General features: G+C 42.6%; 2 protein-coding genes and 1 long non-coding RNA gene across 6 annotated transcripts in view; 2 read left to right on the forward strand and 1 right to left on the reverse strand.

Moving 5' to 3' along the window:
- The window catches only part of RAPGEF4 (Rap guanine nucleotide exchange factor 4), a 154,033-nt gene extending 144,758 nt beyond the window's left edge, over nucleotides 1-9,275 (forward strand). Inside the window, 2 exon segments of the mRNA XM_083842534.1 lie at nucleotides 6,414-6,468; nucleotides 8,017-9,275. Of these exon segments, the coding sequence (XP_083698660.1) occupies nucleotides 6,414-6,468; nucleotides 8,017-8,144 (183 nt within the window). The 3' untranslated portion in view covers nucleotides 8,145-9,275.
- Nucleotides 9,276-9,411: 136 nt separating this feature from the next.
- Nucleotides 9,412-18,168, reverse strand: LOC310901919. Of its 4 annotated transcripts, none has more exons than XR_014586310.1 (3): nucleotides 15,356-18,168; nucleotides 14,483-14,620; nucleotides 9,412-13,054 (listed from the first exon to the last, which is right to left on the reverse strand). It is a non-coding gene; the product is annotated as an uncharacterized lncRNA (long non-coding RNA). The 4 variants fall into 4 exon arrangements; XR_014586311.1 differs by having other exon boundaries at nucleotides 9,412-11,773; nucleotides 12,975-13,054; nucleotides 14,483-18,168; XR_014586312.1 differs by having other exon boundaries at nucleotides 9,412-12,253; nucleotides 12,975-13,054; nucleotides 14,483-18,168.
- Nucleotides 18,169-18,306: 138 nt separating this feature from the next.
- MAP3K20 (mitogen-activated protein kinase kinase kinase 20) overlaps nucleotides 18,307-20,322 on the forward strand; it is an 81,289-nt gene continuing 79,273 nt past the window's right edge. Inside the window, exon 1 of the mRNA XM_083842513.1 lies at nucleotides 18,307-18,520. The gene's annotated coding sequence lies outside the window, so the exon portion shown is untranslated. The remainder of the gene's footprint in view (nucleotides 18,521-20,322) is intronic.

The following is a 20,322-nucleotide window of genomic DNA, read 5'->3' on the forward strand; positions in this document are numbered from 1 at the left end:
CTGCTTCTCTCAACCCATAGCTCTTCAAAGCAACATGTATTCAGATTCCACCCACATAACTCATTCAAGTCCTAATGTAGACCCGGCAGTTTTTAGCTTTTTGCATATGTCATCAGGTCAAGCAAAGAAGAAAAGCCTACTGTTAAACCTCAGTCACTACCGCCTACTTGTGTTAGGCTTACAACTGTCATATCCACACATAATTGCAAGATATTAACTAGTGAAGACAAGACCACTCAGCCAGATAACTCTCAGATAAATTGTGCTCTCTTTTACATAAGTATGAACTCAAGGTAGCTCTATGATGTTATTCTGCTCTTTTAAGGGGAAAAGCAGAAACCAGATTTCCTCACAGGAATCATGTCCTGCCATTTGTTGTTTCTGCTGTTTGTTTTCTACTGCATGACATTCTGTTACAAGCAGATGAAGATACCTCTAAAAATTTCTGGGGGCGATTCTTTTACTGATCTGTCTAAAAACATCTTGATTCTTTGCAAAATTATTTCCCTGGATCCTAACTTTGATGCTTGCTTAAGTTTATGAATAAAAATATCTGGGTAGTTCCCACTGGAGGTGCCATTTTCCACCAGAGGAGGTGGGTCCCTCCATCTCTCGTGTAAGCACAGTGATGAAACCGAGAACAGCCTCTGGCATCATGTCTGCATTCTCACCACAGAGCTCTGATCCCGACAGCTGATGTGCTGCTGACAACTTTATTCCTGTAACTGGCAGCCAAAAGTAGAAGTTTGATCTAGTGGCATCCCTTCAGCTGAAACAGATTCTTTTAAATCTCTAATGTTTCCTGATGTTTCTGTTATTAGTTATATAAAGTGATGCATCTTGAAACATGCAGGAGCTGTCAGACAGTGTCTGAGCCAGGAGTTTCCTAAGTGCCAGAAACAGTGAGGCCTGGTTTCCTAAATGTTTGTGTATCATGGCTGCCTGAGCTCTGCTCAGAGCTTTCCTCGTGGCTGGGGCATGTGTGGTTTCTTCATTGCTGGGGAATTCTGTGTGAATAGGCTTTTGTCATAACGTAGGAACTTGCACTACAGCATTTTCCCTGAAGGAGACAGGAGAAGAGGCCACTTACATGATCTTTCTCTTCTCCACAGCCATGTATTTTCACAGAAAATTGGTAGGAACTTTTATTTCAGTTAAAAACTCAGGGCTTTTTTTTCAAATTGGACGAAATGATTTAGAGAAGGGGAAAACAGACAGTTTGATGTTAAACCACATTAGCCTTTTTTTTTTTTCTTTTTTTAAAAAAGTCAAGCTATAAAGGAAAGGAACCAAGTCAATTTTTTCCTGCTGCACTTCCCTATAAATAAGTCTTTTCAGAGGTGTAGTGGCAGAACTGTGTTAGTGGCAGTGTCAGGGGGACATCATTCTACAGAGCATTACTGAGTTTTACCTGCTGCTACCTTTGTAACTGCCTGCTCCTTCTTCCCTTTCCCCATCTCCTTATCCCCATGGATGCCTCTTATTTGGAGGAGGCTGTGAGGAGTAGGAGGGCAGGGAAGCTAGCCAGGGAAGAGAACACCACCTGTGGTAGAGCCACAGCTATGTGTAAACAGGGAAGTTTGTAGGCTGACCCATTTACTCTGTACAAGATGTGGGCAAGCAATATTTAATGTGTCAGAAATATGTACTCTCTTTGTATTGCTTGTGCTCTTTGCTATGCCACTTCATTGCATGAAGCAGGGAGGCAGGGTGGGGGGGAGAGTGTGGTATGGTGGAAACTAGAATTGCGCCTTAAAATCCAGCCTGGAACATGTTACACTTTTGTCAGTAAGTAGACAGAATAATTAAATTACGGGTATTAGTAGTATAAGTGTTTGGTTAAAAGGCTTTGTCTTCAGTACCAAACAAGACATGCTTTTAGAGTAATATTGAAGTTCTTTTACTTATCTCACTTTAATAAACTGATAGAGAGAAGCTGTTTCCACCATGGTGTTGCTCTGATATGCCTTATAGGTTGGTGTATACTCCTTGACCTTGTGTGGTAAAAACTACCTGCATCTTTTCTCCACTAGTGAATTGGTAGTAGTTGTTAATTATACACGTTGCTTTAGAAAACCCATATTTTTAAAATTGAAAACACCGATGTCATAGAGGAACAAGGAATGAACAGAAGTTTTTAAAATGCTGCATTTGTAGTTTGTCAGGTTGAGAACATTTTGTGATCTGCAAGCAAGTGAAAGAATGGTAAAAGATGGCAGTAAATAGCAAACACAATTAGTCTGTGATCTGGAATACACATTTGTCTTTTAGCTCTCGTCAGGTGAAGGAGAACCCCCAAAACTGTCAGTTGTATTAGTTCCTATAAACTGTATGATTTTACACATACAGGACAACCTGCAAACTGCAAGGCAATAATTCATTGTAAAACAAGTAACACCGCTTTTACAACTATATATATAGTAAAAGATCAAAAGCCTGTTCCTAGGGTTATGTTTTGCCAGGGAAAGAAGAGAGAGGAGAGGGACAAATTACTGGGCATGGCTCTCCTTAAGGAGGGGCAATATTTCATAAAATTTTTCTTCCTCTTGGCCACATACTTATTTGCACTTTTTTCCCTACTTCAGCAGAGTAATCCTGCACTCAAACTTCCACTACTGAATTTTGAATTGAAAGAAAGAGATGCATTTATTTGGGAACTTTATCAGTGTCATTTCTCAAATCATCAGACAGCCTGATCAAAGATCACTTTCCGTGGCACCATCTCCACATAACTCTACCATGCAGCATGTCTCAGAAACGGCACCTGTAGAGGGAGCAGATGTCACGAATGAGCTCTGAAACTGCTGACCTGCCATGGCAGCACAAGACAGTGCCATGATGCTGGTCACTGATTCTTCTTTTTGTCAAACCTCTTCACCCTTCAGGTGTGAAATGAGGATTAGAGAATCTGTGCATATTGGTTTTCGGGTTTTGTGGAGATGAACAAAAGGGAATTCACACTCTGATCCTTATGCAAAAAAGGGCAAACATTCTTTCATTTTTGGAACATAAAGATTATGCAAAAAGTGTGTGACTAAAGCCCTTAGTAGTTTTCTATGGCATATATGAATATTTATAACATTTTAAAACCTCAGTTTGGAATGGATTAGAAGATAATGTGCTGGCCTGCTGCCACCATTCCAGACTGCGTAAAACTTGAAAGGGTATTGTTGTGTATATATATAGCACGCTAGTAGTTGCAGTTGCTTGTTATATTATGCAGTCGGTTCTATTTCAGAAAGATACATATTTAGGTTTGTATGGCTTCTCTGTAATGGTCTTTCTTAGCACAGTGAGTAAACAGAGGTTAATTTTTTCAGGTATTAACTAGAGGTAATCCTCTATTTGAAGAAATAGGAGGATATAAGAAGAAATAAGGAGTTGGCAATTAAACTTCTATTTGACCATTTTCTCTGCATGTTCCCAGTTTTCTTGCATCTAAAGAAGAGAGTCCAACTTAATCTGCATGATTCAGGGAGGGAAATTCGTTTTCGCTTCATGTGCTGTTTTTCCATCCAATTCACACCTTCCGAAGAGGAACTCTTTGGGGTTTATATAAGAAAGTACAATAGCCCTTGCAGAAAGCAATGTGAAAGGAGCTCTTCAAGGATACATAATGCTCCAGAATCTCCCCACTGGGTTGTGATGTTCTTTTCTGGTCGAAGATTCTCCATTTATTCTGCATTAACACCCACTTCCTCATTCCATTGTGTTTCATCATAGCCAGCATACTTCTGAATGCACGGATTGAATGAGATTATCCTCAGGAATAGGCAAAGTAACTCCTTAAAATGAAACCTTTCAGCCAACTGAAGAAAAACAGGCAGTTCAACCCTTAACCAGAAGTCAGACAAGTTCATTGCCACTTCTGTTCTCCTTGCCTGGAACAGTCCATATAATGAGAAATTCGGAAATAGTGAGAACTTTTTAAAACCTTCAGTATACTCATCATTTGTCTTTCATTCCAGTACAACATTACAATACCTATTCTGAATGCTATGCTTTTTTCAAGAACAAATTTCCCACATAAAGAAAACAAAGAGTAAAATGATTCAGCAGAACAGTCCTTTTTGCAAAATCTTAAGTTTTCATTTAAGAAACTTAATACTAAACTAATCAAACACTGAGCATACAGCGTAGCTTCAAAGACCGTTGTGAAATGAGGCTTCAAAACCTAAAAATTTACTGATATGAAAAATTAGGGTGTATATTGACAACCCATATAGAAAATACATCAAGCAGCACCAGCAGTCTTCATAAAAATGAAGTGTTTTTAGGAAAGGTACCCTTTAAGTCAGACACTCTTGACACTTCATCAGGTTAGCTGGTCCAATTCAATTTCATGGTCTTTCCTTGAAATAGTTATTTTAGAGGTGTACTTTCTGAAATTATGAGAGTCAAAACAGCAGCAACACATAACAGTCAGAGACAAATATGAATCTACAGAGTTATGAAACATTCATGTTTTCATGTTCGCGTTGTTTTGATTGTCATTTTGATTGGGTTAGACTTGAAGAACCAACACTAATATGCAGTGCATTCTGTCTCAATCCAGTATTATAATGGGTGCTTATCTTCGAGTATTTAAGAGTTTCCATCAAAGTCAATGGGGCTTATTCACATGCTTAATGCTAAGCACATATGAGAATGTTTGCAAGGTAAGTGCCTTAGAAAATCTGTTTAGTAATAGTGAAGAGGTATGAAAATTAACATAGTACAAAAATGACTCTTACTTGAAATCTACATATTTTCCATGTGTACATCCATATGACTTTAGGAACAATATAAGCAGACTCATATCTAAATTCCTGTGATCTTTTGGAAATTTGCATTTTAGAATTAAAATACTTTTACATCACTTTCAGGGTGACTACATTTCATTTGATTATACAATGTGTAATCCACAAAAACATAGTATGTGTATCAGCAGCATTTCTAATGCTGACCACCAGCCACGATCATTTTTGGGCTTGACAATGTTTAAAGTTATTCAGCATGTATGTTTGTAAGAAATGTCTTACATTGGTGCTTCCCATTTCTGGAATGACAAATATTTAATTTAATCGTTTTCACATAAGATTATAATTGACTATGAATTTTGAAGAGCATATACCCTACGTTTTACTGTTTGCTAGTAAGAAAATGTCATTCTATTGTATCAATACTTACAACTACCTTATGAATCTCACACAAAACTTCAAGAAGGTATGAAGCAGCCTGGTGCGAGTGTGCTATGTTAAAACAAGTAACTCTGTTGTAATTGTTGGACCATATGAAAGTGTTTAAACAAACATTAGGCTCTGATTAGCTTTTCCCTCCTCTGCAAAACTTAACCTAAGCAAAAGAAACCGAAATACACATCATCCTTAAAGCGGTGAATAAGTCAAACAGTCTAGCTAAGGGAATTCAGTTTTAGTGATGAAGTTTCAGTGTATTTGATATAGTGAAGAACAACTAATTCTACTCAGCACTGGTGGATGTATTACCTGGGTGGTGTCGACTGCACAAGCAAATTAAAATTTTGCAGTCCAGAACTAAATCTGAAATGTTTCACTTTGACTTGGTTTCCCTTGTTTCTTAAAAACTACTGTAAAATAGCATCTGATTTATCAGATAAAATGTATTGAATATTATTTCCTTACCTGAGTGAGTGAAATGATGTTTTATTTATGGAGGAGTGAGCACAGCCAAAAGCGACCGAAGTGAATTCTGCTTTTTTTGTGAGTTGCCAAAAGGAGTATCCACCAAATATGGATCTGCTTGTCATATTGGATTAGATACACTTGTGCAAGCTAGCATGGTCTAACAGGTCTGTTTGATGAAACTTGCCCACAGGGCCACAGTCCTAACTGTGTCCTTCTCACATGTGAATCGAGCACACTTCCAGAAGGAATCGGTGAATATAGACCTTCAGCTGTTTGTTGTTTATTTTTTTTTTTTTGCTGTCATTTTCAAGGAGGGCTGCATTTCAAATTCAAACTGATATGAAATATGAAAGCTCTTTAACTGAAATGCCCTTGCTGTTAGGAATTGACGGTTTTAAAATGAAAAGGTGTACATACTTCAAGCCATTGTACATGATATTCCTTTTACTTTTTAATATGGGAAGATGGTATCAAAGAAATGCACATTGAAGGGGCTGATTTTCATTTTTAGTTAAGGCCTTTTATAGCATCCAAGCAAGGGAAAGGGTTCTCTGAGTGCATGTAAATTACACTCATGCTCATTTAAAGCCTGTGTAAATGCAAATCACACCCTACATATGAGGGTATCAGCATTAAAATTATATTTTCATTCATATGACTGCTTTTATTGGCATATGTCTTCACACTCAGGCACAGTTAGGTGCTTCGTTTAAATGATGATGAAATACAGTGCTTGTTCCCTGATTGCATCCCATCTTTTCTTTCCAGCGCATGATTGCCAACACTGTCAGGACGGTGAAATTCTGCCGAAGCCAATCTTTCAGTAAGTGTATTACAACATCTGCACAGTCAGCATTATCATCAGTAGCTACAGTAATTGCAACTAATTCTGTGTGTAACAGAACTGAAAAGCCTGGTTTCCAGTGAATCTTCCCTGTTTGGATCCTCCAGTGTTTCACTTGGGTGAACCATCCCTCAGGAAGCTCTAATAAGCTCTTTCTCTTCCATCTCTTTTCAAAGAATGTGAAGGAGCTATGTGTCTGTGAGGTCTCTACACAGCCGCCAAATTAGAATAGGTTGAAATTAGCCACTGGGCTCAGCAGTGGTTGAAGTGAGGCCAGCAGACAGAAGCGCACAGGTAAATGCAAGATGCTTCCTTGCATAAACCCTGTTTTTATAGGAAACCAGGCTGGAAACGTGACATTATAGGTGACTTAACTGCCTAAGGTGATGAACTGAAAACCTGTTTGTCAGTATAATTACCAGAACTTACGTGGGGCCAGGTACGTAGACAGCACTGTGTGATCAAACAGGCTTGCTCCGCAGGTCTCGTCACATCTCAGTGCACTGTGAGACCCAGTCCACACTGGCACTGCATTCCCCAGTGCTTCATTCACTTTGCCTGACAGCAGCCTTCCTCCTTCTCAAAGAACAGAATAAATAGTATAAAAAATACATTTTTTTTTAAATTTTTCTTTCCATCTGGGTCAAGGCTTAACTCTAGAATATCAAGTTAAGGGAGCTGCTCTTTTTCTCCAGCTACAAGGTTTTTCTGGCTATGCGTCTTTTAATTTCAATGTATTGAGCACTGGTGAGATCTCCGCATATAAGTTACTTAGAAATTGAAGTGGATTTTCACTATATGTGATATAACAACATGTCAGTAGATAGATGTACAGTGTCTAAGTCCTCTTTTTTTGTGTGTGTGCATTTATACAGTAGATGCTTCAGTGTCTTTCTCTTGAGGAAATTTTCTAAGTTACCTACCATGTATTTCATTAAATTGTAAGCTGTGCACTGTGAGGCTGAAGATACTCAAATCTGAAGTCAGTGGTATTTCATAATTGTTGTGAGAGGAGATATAAGGCAGTTACGCTAAGTACTGTAAACAGGTAGTAAACTTTCAGTCTTGAATGGGGCAAGCCACTAAGCAATACACTTATACAAATATTTAATACTGAGATAGAAATGGAAATATTTCATGAAGGGAGGCTTAAATCAATTATATATTTTTGTACCAGTGTGAACACTGCTGGCTCAAAAGCAGATAGCAAGCTTTAAATCATGCTAGTTAGCTGTAGAATTTATAGCTATTGACTGGTAAGGTGATGTATAAAACTGCAACCAAGGGCCATCAATTTGAGCAAATGTAGCCAAGGATATCTGGGAGGAAAAGTTAATTTGTGGGGGCAGTAACCAGAAAGACTATCAGATATGAAGGAAAGGTTTCAAAGAGAGAGATTTCTAAATATTTTCTTTTTAACTCAGCAGGATCTGGTGTTTCCTGCGACAGCTTGTAATGAGTTATGCATTCTGTTCAGGCATTTGTTCGTTTAAGTGTATCAATCCTACATCATTTCTCTTTCACCAGATCCTGACGCAGCCCTAACTAATAAGAACCATCAGGATGTTCGGAGCTATGTGCGGCAATTAAATGTGATTGACAACCAGAGAACTTTATCACAGATGTCTCACCGACTAGAGCCGCGTCGGGCATAAACATTTGAGGCAATGATGAGAAATGATCTTTTATCCTGTCAAGGTCACTTGTTAAGAACTTCACTTTCTCCGCTACTGCACTGCCACTGCGAAAATAAGCAAAAACGTATTCTTAAGGTCTCAGGCAATGTACAATGTACCAGCCTGTCAGAGAGCTTTGGCTGAGGAAGAATATATGCACTGTAGCTCTAAAGGTGGCCATATTGTGTAATTTTAATTCATTTTAATGCGTAGTAAAGACTTCTCATATGGAAAAAAAATGCAAAAAAAGATGAAATAGTGAAAAATGCACAAAAAGCTTCTAACAATTTTAAGGGCAGTAATGTTTCTCTCTCTAACTAAAAAACTGTATTTCACAATTTATTGTTTAGGTCAGGACAAACACTGATCATCAGTTTTGCTTGCCCAGCTACCATTGACCTCAGTATAAGATGTACGTAAGCATCTGATGAAAGTGTAGCTTCAAGAGAGGTCCAAGGTACAATTCTATTCAGAGAACACTTAAAAAAAATTTCTCTTTGAAATAGAACATATACTAAGAAAAAATTCTAATCTTACTCATACTGCCTACTACTGCAAGCAGTGTGGCCATTTCAGAAAACTGACAGGACTGAAAATATTGTGAACGATAAATAGATTACTCTGTGTTTACATTTTACTTCTTTTTTTAAACTATCAGGTTTTTACAAAATTCCATTATGAATTATTAAGATTGTCAAAATCAATAGCATAAAGGTAGCAAAAGACTGGTTCAAAAAGAGCACAATATGCACAAACAGATTTCAAGAGAATAGTTTCCTGGACATTAAAACCTTCAAGTTCAGCTATAATTAATTCTGGCTGGTTAACACGTATTTTCTGGTCTTAAGCATTTACAGCTATCTTAATTTTCAGCCAATTGTTTTGCACTTTCAATAGACTGTAAATAAATGTTAATTCATTATGTTCTAGAGTATTTATTTATGTAATAGCTATTGTGCAAAAATAATTACGTTTTATTTATTTTCTTTAGCATGTTATGAAGTGCAGCTTTTGTCTTTATATTTTGTGTGCATTTCATGTGTAGGAACTGTGTGATGTATGTTTTCTGTAAATAACATACAGTACCTTATTAAATGTAATTGCTGGAAAGGTTTAGTCGCTGGCCTTATTTGCACTTTCAGCCTCATTTCTGCATAAATCCCAATGCTGCTAGTTGGCAGACACAGTAAACTTCACTTGCTTTTTGCTAGCGTTGAAACTGCGTTTAGCCTACATCGATTTTGGTATGGATGGCCAGCGTAAACCCAGCCAGATCCACCCCTGCCATGGGAGGTGGCAGTCTGGCAGTGCTGCAGCACTACAGTTTTACTAGCCATTTGTTTAGAGTTTCTAAGCAGGGCCCCGATGCTCCCATGTAAAGACAGAAACCATTTACAGTGGAAAGGTTTAAATGAAGAAGTGATGTATTCATAATTTTATTTATCTGTCTAATTTGTCCGCCTCATTCACAGATGTGAACGTTCCAAGGTACCTATCTTGGACAGGATTTTACCTCAAGTTGGGACCTCGGCTAATGTGGTGCTTGAGAGGCCTCTGGCTTCTGTCCCCTTGGGGCAGTACATGGGGTCCTGGAGCCATGAGGTGATTTGGCATCTACCTTTCCCACCAAAATCCTTCTAACTATATTGCTGCCGTGCAAGCAGTTAGGGGGCCAAGTAGGTGCCAAGAGAATAGTGATGTTTACATGGCAAAAGTCTTTCTATCAGATTCACACCAGCTCTGCTTAGGGAAGTTGGATGTCATAAAGCTAATTAAGCCTGAAATTAGAAGTTGCAATGATTATTTCATAATTAAGTTTCAGAGATGACCTCATTGATACATTCTACGTTTCTCCTCAGATGCAGAGGATATTTTTTTGGAGTTGATCAGGGTTGCGTGGAGTCCAAATACACATTAAGTTTTATTTATTTATAAAAATAATTTAATCCTATTAGTCAAAACATAAATTCTGCAAAAGCTGAAGGTCACCAGGGAAATGCTGATACATTAGACCACTAGCTGTTCTGTACCTGCATTCTGCAAAGGAAAGAATTACACAGTTAAGAAATATTCTGCAGCATGATGACATAATTTATTTTAGCTTTGCTGTCTGACTAGAAGTTCAAGATGATTCAGAGGAAAACCAGCCAAATACAGAGACAAATTTCTGTCTTATTATTTCAAGTGAGAAATATTTCTTATTTCTCTTTTTACTGCCCTGTGAGTATACTTCATATAGCTTTTTTAGATACAGAACCTTCCCAGAAGCAAAGTATGCATTAGAATAAACCATACAGACAGAATTAATTTGTAAGATGTTATTATCTTTACAATCAATTCATAACATTTGTGAGTTCATGATTTTATTTGTTCCAGATTTATTCCTATTGTTTGGACTTTCATTTATTTCTGTGTTAACTGGTTTATAAAGCTGCCACGTTTCAGATCGGCTCTGCACATAGGCTGATTCTTCATCCATTTAATATGTTTTTATCCCCTTTATTTATTCTTTTATTCCTTAGAATCTCTAACTGTTTCACGTATTTGTTGCCAAACAGTCTCTATCACGTAGATTCATCCCAGTGACACAGAGTTTTTATGGCGCTTCCATATCAACAAATGAATGCAGTTTACCTATCTCAATGAAACTGGTATCTGGCATTTTTAAATTTTCCAATAAAGGGTGCTGTATAAATAACAAGTGTTACTATCTGTGCATATAACTCAGTCAAGTGGCTCAGATAGTTGCTATGGTGCTGATCACAGTCTACATACCTAGAGATTAAATGAATAAAACTACCTTCTGGCTCTGGGATCCGTACGGGGCTCCTCTCGCTCCCTTTGTTGACTTTACAACGGAAAGGCAGCTGTTGATCCATTGCTCTTGCAGTCTGAAGCCTAAGTGACTGTCGCAATAGCGCGAAGAATAGGAACTCAGGAAACATTGAAATGTCAAAACGCCCGTACCGCCTTCACCCTGTGCCTGCAGCCACAGGTCACAACTGGAAGTGAAGGGGTTCCCCCTTCCTGCCTGCCAGCCCTGGGGTCAGGCACTGTGCCCACACGGCCAAGCAGAAGAGGCACGAGCAGCCTCCAGGACTGCGCCGCTGATGGTGAACGCTGCTTTAGTTTCATTGTGCTGCTTGGCCAGATTTCAGCCCGTGCCAACTCACACTACAGGAGAGTGTCCGAGCACTACCTGGGAGAAGCATGCACCATAAACCCCCGCTGCTGGGGACCAGTGAGGTTGCATACCCTGCAGAGCTGGGATGGTGACACCTTGGGCATTTGGGAAAACGTGTGATAGGGTCCCACCACTGACACAGCTTTTTAGCTAAAGCAGCAGTACAGAGCATAAACAAACGCCTCTAATAAGGGCTACACAGCCTAAAGAGTCACAAGACCAATTTCTCCCTTCCCCGGCACATTTCTCTGTTGTAGCTTTGTTAGGATTTGTTGCTCTTCTCCATGCCCAGCCTTGGTGCTGGTCATCACTAGGTACAGCCATGGAACAAAGGCTAAATCCAAGGAGGCTGAGCCCAACATACCAGTAGGCTATTGCTGTTTGGTATAGGCAGGATCCAGACACCTTGTTCTAACCCGATCAGCTGTAAAGACAAGTAAGTGCCAGACAAAAGAGTTCAAATGTATTTGCAGCACTCCTACACATGGAGGGTTTGTTTTTTTTTTTCCTCCTAAGGAAAATGCTGTGAAGGAGCACAGCCGCTGCAGACCAAGTACAAAGAGAGAGAGAGAGACAAAAAAAATCCCTCTTTTCAAAGAGACGGTGGCAAAACAACCTTTTAAGTACAAGAAGTTTAAATACAATTTAGAAATCTTACAAAATAAGTCAGAAAGAAATCAAAAGGTTTAACCTGCAGGGGTACCAAAAGAGATAATGAATTTTGCTTAAAAAAAAAATTTAACAAAATGTAACGGCAGAAAATTATAAGTCTAAATTGTTAACGTAGCTTCTTAGTAAGGTCAACTGCATAATATACAGTACCTTAACCTCTTCCAGCAATTTTTAAACACCATGCAGCTTAAATAGACTACTTCTGAATTCAGCAGTATTTCTTCTGGGAGCTCTGAATGCAAATCAAGAGGTAATAGTGGAAGAAAATTAAAAGATGTGCTATTCCCATTTCATTTTTTGTACTGATAATAAGGAAAGCAGCATAGAGAGTGATATGGCAAAGTGAAGCTCTAACTTGAATAGCCTTTCTTTCACTGTTAATCTGAAATGCATTACACCTTACCTTTTCAAATAATCATAATGTTCTTTACTGTGTCCTGCATTAAAGTTTAGCAGGCACAAGCAGCAGCTGTCACCATAGGTCAATGCGTTAGCAATCAAAGAAAATAATGACCAGATTAAAAAGTTATCATTAAAATTACTAAACCAGAAACTTCTCTAGCAGACTAAGTTCAGCTCAGCACAAACACCCAGTGGAGCCCTGCCTCCCCCTGTTCCTGCCCTTGGCCGGGCTGAGGGAGGCCAGGGGAGGCCAGGGGACCCCCAGGCACAGCAGAGGCGTCCCCCAGGCAAGGGCACTGCCCGTCTCAGCCAGCACAGCTGTAGGACAAGGGGCTCTCCGACACTGTTAGCAGCTAAATCCTGATTCCCAGCTTCTCCCCATGGCGAGATGCCACGGTCCGTGTGTTAACCAAGCACCTGGGGTGCTTCCTCCATACATTTTCCATGAGCGCCATCCCACAGCAGGTAAGACTCGCTCTTATTTCATCTGCCCCGAGCACTGTTTTAGCAAGCAAATGCTGCTTTCACACTGTACCTAACTAAGGAAATACCTTGCAAGTTCCCAAAGGAACGTAATCCAACCATGGTGTTCTGGTCCTGGTGGCTTGTGGCTCCAGTGATGGGGGGACTACTGTGAAAAGGAAGATTCTTGTAATTAAATGGGCAAAAAAAATAGAGCATGTACCACTACAAAATCTACCACATACACCTAACTGCTGAGCGATATTTCACAAAGGGTTGGTTTTTAATAGGCTCGGCAGTCAAAGGTAATTTTTGAATTCAGAATAAACTCAGAAAACTACATGAAAATGCATAAAGAATGCATAATTACCTAGGCAAATTGGAATATTTTTCTTGGAAACTCCATGTAATGAAAATGTGACACACAGGGGTACTGATAGAGACTGACCTTTTATTTCCTGGCCCTAATCCATTTGGGTCAGAGTGACAAAAAGCTAAGCCTTTGTCACATGGCAGGGGTCAGCGAGTTGTGTTTAATTTTTTTCCTCTCTTTGCTTTCAAATGCAAATAAAGCACATTACCAATGAAAATAATGATTGTAAATGAATACCTCAATTAAAGTAAATTTACATAAAGATACGTACGATAGAGGTGGCAGTAGATACTCCAACATCCTACCAGACAATAATCCATTTCTTAATCAACTTCTGTCAATAATCATAAGCTTTCTGCTCTCCATGGTTTCCTCATTATAACACCACCTCTTGTGTTTTTAAATAGTTCTTTCTTCAGATGCTGTCCGAGCCAGCAAGTGAATCTGCTAGCTGCATTTGCCGACTCTTTGTGGTTTTTCACAGGTGTACATTATTTCTGCGCAGGAGTACCCTCGGCAGCATTGTGGCTGTTCTCAGATAACAGAGAGCCAGTGTTGCCTCAGGTTTTCTTTAGATGTCCTCATTCTCTGTAGGTCTGACCCTTGAGGGCTGCGGTACTGGCAGGTTGCTGCTGAGCGTCTGTTTGAAATCTAACATTTCCTTCCATTTGTAATTCCTGCCCTAATGTTTCTCCTGTTCTAGCTGTCTGGCATGTAACTCTTTTGTGATGCTCCTGACCAGTTAGCACGGTTTCCAGAAACTAGTTAGAGGTTTGCACGTTTGTTGGTTTTTTTTTCCTTCCTGTCACAACTAGCTGTTGTTAATAGCGTGCTAGTTTTGGGGGGGTGGGTAATCACATTTTTTGAAAATATAGGCAGAGGAACTGAGATAATATAGCTAAACAGATTTATCTAGAATAAGTGCTTTTCTGAGGCAGCCTAATATTATGGATGTTTTCTAGTCTTATTTCATCACGAAACCCAAAGAGAAAAAGATGTGATGTTCAATATACGGATTTGTTTCTAATTAATGTACTCTGGATTAAACAAGCAGCAAAAAATGTAAGCTTGTAGTATATCATTAAAAAGAGCTAATACTCTCTGTCAGTGGTGGCCAAAGTTTTCATGATTTCAGTTGCTGCCTTTAATTTCCAAGAAAACTAAATGTACTAGATAGTAAGATATTAACTAGTGTTAATAAAGAAAACTAATCAGCTGTTGAACCTTCTGTGTTGACATCTTCCTCTGGTGGTCCTTCATGGTGGAATTGTGCCTGCCTCTCCCCAGGCTCACCGCAACCTGGAAAACATCACGGGGGAAATCAAGGCACTGCTGCTTCAGTGGAGCTTGCCATAGTGTGGACTGGAAAACACAAATGGGCACAGCAACAATAGATTTAGTATAGTTTAAAACAAGGGAAATAGTGTTAAACTGTATTACATTTCAGAGAAAAAAAATGTGTGGAAATTAGAGCAACAAATTAAATCTATTGGACCACAAAATTTAATATAAGAAGGAGTACTAAGCTATTATATATAATTAAAAACGTGTAATGAAATGGTAACTGAGGAGAGTCCTAGTGATTGGATTACAGCCGAGTATAATGATCAGCTAAAAATTGTGGTGACAGTAAAAGCCAAGTAAATCATTCTCATAAAACAATCAGGAAATGTATTTCTTGATAATATTTTGCCATCTCATTGCTATCTCACCGTTAACAATATTGACATTTTTGTAGAAGTTATATGTGCTTTTATACTGCACACATGCCAGATCGAAAGGCAAATACAGTGTACAAGCTCTAACCTGCCAATTCTGAAAAGGATTATGCACAAAGCATGTGTTTGATCCACACAAAGTATGTGCTTACAGAAGTCACTCCCGAAACAGGAGAGTTACCCATCACCTACAAGGTTCCTCTGCCATAGTAATGCCTGTATTTTATAATTCTATTTTGTATTTAATAATTTTGTAATTAATTTATAATTAATATTTTATAATTGTATGTTAATAATTTCATACAAGCACTTTCACATATTCTTTATTTTGCTCTCTAATACAAGACATGGATGAGAAAACAGTGACAGAACAAAATACCAGCTGTGTGGGACTGCAAGACCCACGATGGTTATTCCAGGCTCTATCTTTCTTCACGCCCCAAGAGCAGCTGATAACCACAGGAACAGCAAAGACCGGGCTGCTGAGGCAAACAGGAATCGTGGCCCTTGCTGCGTGGGCATGGGGGTGCGTGTGGTGCCAGCTCGGTGTCTGTGGGTAAACTATCTCTGTGCCATTTGCAGCGGGAGGGAGACGGACAAATCTAAAGGCGACTCCTATGATTTTCTATCACAGCAGTCCTGGAGTTCTCTAACTCCATCAGAAAGACCACATGCAGCTTCTTTTGGGTACAAGCACCACACAAGTTCTCCAGTCATGAAGAAGATCTGCTGGTTGTGTTTTGGGTGCAACAGCAGGGGTGAACGCTGGCAGCCCATCTCCACAGTACTAAGTACTGAGCCAGTCTTGAAGGAGAATTGAAAAATACAGAGCAGGTGTCCACCTCCAAATTATCTGTCTCAAGTTTCACGTACAGTTTAAGCTGGCATAAACCTCCGCGACTGCTAAAAAAGCACTTCCGCGCTCCGTCCCCTGTCAGCTGCTCTCCCCCTGTGCACTGGCATGAGTCCTTGTGCAATTGCCCGATGACCCGAATTCAGACACTGAGCTGGGGAAAGCAATTTCTTTTCCCCGAGATCTCCGCAGCCCACTTCACCACATGGCCGTGCAAAAACCCTGCTGGCACAAGGCTAGGGGCACCGCAGCGCCAGCAGGAGCAGGACTGGCCCGGCAGTGGAGGGGTGTGACAGCTGCTTTTGGCAGCTGGCGTGATTTAAACCACCTGGATGTATGCATGAAACTGTGTTTTCCATGCTGAAAGGCAGAGAGACGTCACTGCATGCCCAGTGTGGCAATGAGATGTAAAGAGACAATTCTTAGGAGTTCTTCCAACTCTAAAATTCAGTTAAGGGTTGCTAGAGCTGCCCCTCTCCTGCCCCAGTTGTTGTGGCTTTACAATAACATTTGTTAGCTTTTAAGTATTTTCTTTTTCTGCCTATTCTACATATGTTGAAGAAGCCTGAGGTTAGGATGAAGTTCTCCAAAGCTAATCCAGAGTTTGAATTTTCTACACAAAAGGGGGAAAATAGCAGTACCACCACATGCTGGCTCACTTTAATTTCAGTGTTTCAACATTAGAAACTGCGACGACTCTGATTTCTTCTCTACCTAATTCTTTAGCTCTCATGATACTGGAAAAAAGTTTGAAAGCATCTGAAGACTCATTAACCAGAGAGCAGAAGGACTACAAACCCCAAAATGAATACTCGAAACCTTGTTATGTTAACTAAAATACAAGTTTTATGATAGTTCACCACTTGGGTTTGCCAATACTCGTGCAGTGCAGTGTATGTACAGGTTCGTGCTCATTTGCTCCCTTGTCCTCTGATAGAGCAAGTGCAATTAAATATTTTGATCAGTGATACGTTAGCAGCTCTTGGCGCAGACTCTGCACTCCTGCTCTTGGAGCAGGAAATATTAACCACCCCCGCAATTTGTGTTTTATCTTACGCGCTACTGGAATAATCTATTTCTTTCTACAGCCAGGGCCTAAAGTCAGCCGTGATACATCCTGATGCAGCGCACACACAGCCATGTGGACAACACGCCCCAGGCAAGAGGCCTCTGAACGCGAGCACACTGCTGTCCTCAGCAAATGCCTATGAATTGAGTGATTTAACATTTAAATGGATTTTAAAGTCATTTGACTAATTGGCAATTGCCTCAGACAGGAAGGATAAACACGTTAGTCACAGCGTTTAGGAGACTACGCAGCACCTCTCCTCCTCCAGAGCGTGAGTTTCATGTGATTCGCATTTGGTATTCATGCTTCCATGCTGTGGTACCTTGCACTGATTGTGGCTGGAGACTTCTCCAGGCTCACCAGCTGACCCTCACAAAGCGTGCCCTCTAAGGTCAGACAGAAAGTGCCCCACAGCGCGGTACCGGCTGGGGCAGAGCTCGCCGCCCTCCGTCACGTCTCCTCCTGCCAGGAGAGCAGACGGAGGCTGCCAGCACGCTGTTGGGCTTTCTCTTTGTGTACTTTCTGCACTGACTGCTTAGTGTCTTGGTGAACTCTGGTTATCTATTGTGGAACACTTAAATAACATGTCTTATTTTGTGCCCAGAAATGTGCACTTGTGCTCCACCGTTTTAACTTTTAACCAGCCTACCCCTTGCCAGAATAGCATGCCTTGGGTAAAAGCCTCTGATGTTTGTGAGATCATTGGATTTGATTCACTGGCAAAGAGCATCTCCGTGATTCATCCCGATACCATACATCGCAGCGATGTACAACCATGTACATGATGCTCTGCACCTCCTCACGAGTCACTGCGCTACGCAGCTGGTTTTTACGTGGCGCACCTACACATCCACGTAGCAGCAGCGTGACGTGGGGGGTAACGAGGGGTTGAGACGCCAGCGAATGTGAAACCGCCGTGCAGGCAGTGCTGGCCGAGCCGGGGAGCGTGGCAGGGCAGCGATGGGCCACGCACCGACGCCTGCACGACACCGACACAAAAAACGTGCCGTCACGTCCACGGGACGTGTCTGCCTCAGGAGAAAAATTCTGCTTGCCCCCGAGTCCTTTGAGTCACTTCCTTCAGACTTGACAACCCATTCCCAATTTGCCAAAAGCCTGCCGTGAGGGCACAGCACCTCGCTGCCACCGAAACCCTCGGGTAGGGGCTGCGCTGGGGACGGAGTCCGCCTCCCCGCCTCCCGGCTGACCCGAGGCGGCCATCCGAGGGCAGCCGGGCCCCGGGACGGGGCTGCACCTGCCCGTCGCGGCCCTCCGCGACCCGTTACGAGCCCACCGGTACCGCGGCTCTCCCCAGAGCGGCTGCGAGAGGGGCAGGGACAGAGGCAGGGGCAGGGGCAGGGTCTGCGGGCCCACCACCGCCACCAGCCCGTCCCCTCCCGCCCCGCGGCCCCCCGGGCGGGTGGTGCCGGGGCCGGGCGGCGCGGGGGCGGCGGCGGCGGCTCCCCGGCACGAACCGGAAGCGCGGGGGACGGGGCGGGAGCCGCGGTCGCGCCGGTTGCAGCCTCCCCTCCCAGCCGCCCTCCCTCCCTCTGCGGCGCGCGGGCCGCGGCTTCGGGGTCGGCGCCGCTCGGGTCCCGCCAGCCCGGAGTCCCTCGGGGAAGGTGAGGGGGCACGGCACGGGACGGGACGGGACGGGACAGGGGGCGGCGGGGCCGCGCTTTGCCTCTCGGCGGCCATGGCCGAGCGCGAAAACCGCCGGGGGTGAGGCTGCACGGCACGGCGTGCCGGGACATGTCGGCGCTGTCGGGACGGGTCGGCGCTGGGGAGGCGCGGGGCCGGGGCCCGGTGGCGTTGCTGCGGCGCGGTCCCCGGCACGGGGTCCCCCGGGCTGGGCTTCGACGTGCGGGGCTCCCCCCGCCCTCCTTTTCCCCTCTTCACTTGTAAAGTGCGCCGGCGGGCTCTTCTTCCTTTCTTCTTCCTTTCTTCTCTCTTTTTCCCACACTTCTGCTAACCCTGCCCAGGTTTGTCCCTTTCCGCCGGACGCTCCGTGTGCGGGGCGAGCCGCCCGCTGCCCCTCCAGCCGGTGGCGGAGCCGTCGGAGGGCCCCGGGCCGCCGCTTCTTCGAGCGGCAGGAGCGGGGCTGGCTGAAAGCACAGGGGTAGCGCTGAGGACGTCAGAGCTGTCCGCTGGAGGCACGCGGTTAGGTGTTTCCAGGACTTTGTCCTCAAATTGTAAGTCCACAGAAGCTCGCCTCTTCTCCCTGCCGGAGCGGCGCGCTGCGTAGGTAATGGCAGCCCAGGAGCGCGGCGCTGGCCCAGGCGAGAGGGCGTGCAGGCGCTGCCACGACGAAGGCCAGGGTCCCATGGCCACGCATGGCGGTGCCCAGGTGGGGCCTTGCTGCCCCTTGGGCCCGCACACAGGTGTAACTGCGGTGCCACCGCTGCCACACCTCGTGCGGGTTCCTCCCGGCGGGCACCGCTGGCGAGGCGCGCTGTGAATGAAGCGAGCGCTGCGGCGTTGCCCTGAGATAAAATGTTTTCTATTTAAAGAGAGGCGTTCGGACCCTTCGGCCTCTGCTGTTGGTGCAGCTCTGGTTGAAAATAGAATAGTTTGTTTCCTGAAGTACTCGAATTATTTAGGCTGAGTTGAGGTCTTTTTCTGTAGCACTGATGTCCATATAAATTCAAATAAAATTAGAAATCCTATTAATGGAAGTTGCACAAAGTTCTTATGCTCTGATAAAGGACAGGACAGGCTCGAGTGTTGTTGCTTGTGTAGCCGAGGTAGGCAGAATGCTGCCCCGAGTGCCAGCATCTGCATTGCTGCTGCTAAATTGGATCAAGAAAGTTTAGGAAATCCAGGGGTTGATGGTTTTATTTTAACCTATTGGAAGACTAGGATATATTGAGTTTGGGGATGTGCATGGGATTTGTTTGCATCTTACCCTTAGCTGTTCATAATATGATTAAAGGGTCTTTAATTTATAAAAACTTCTCTTTCTGCAATACCTCTTGCAGCTCGATATTACTACAACTCCGTGTCAGTGTTCTTGTTAGAAAAGACAATGGTTAACCATACTTTGGCTTGTTTTTTTTTTAGTGTGTGCGTGTGGTGTTCTTTTTTGTATGTTTTGTTTTTGAAGTCTAAATAAGTGTGCTGCTGCAAAAATCCAGGTTGGTATCTTCGAGGACTTTAGGCCATGTTGGATACAAAGGATGATTAGGATCTAAAAATGGATGGTCAAAGATCCTGGAAGCAAAAGGACTGTTTTGCCAAATAAGGAAACTTGGCACATTCTGCTGTGTATTTTAAGATAGCACAAGTGTAGTGTGCTACTACTTTATTGGCAATATGTTGGCAGGATGCCTTCCCGAAAGAAGCACTGAATCTGGCTTCATGGAGTCACACAGTGAAGTGGGGGGAGCGAATTACAAAGGTATTTCCTTGAATAAATAGTAAAGTT

The sequence above is a fragment of the Anser anser genome, assembly GCF_964211835.1.
Source record: "Anser anser genome assembly, chromosome: 6".
Classification (NCBI taxonomy): Eukaryota; Metazoa; Chordata; class Aves; order Anseriformes; family Anatidae; genus Anser; species Anser anser.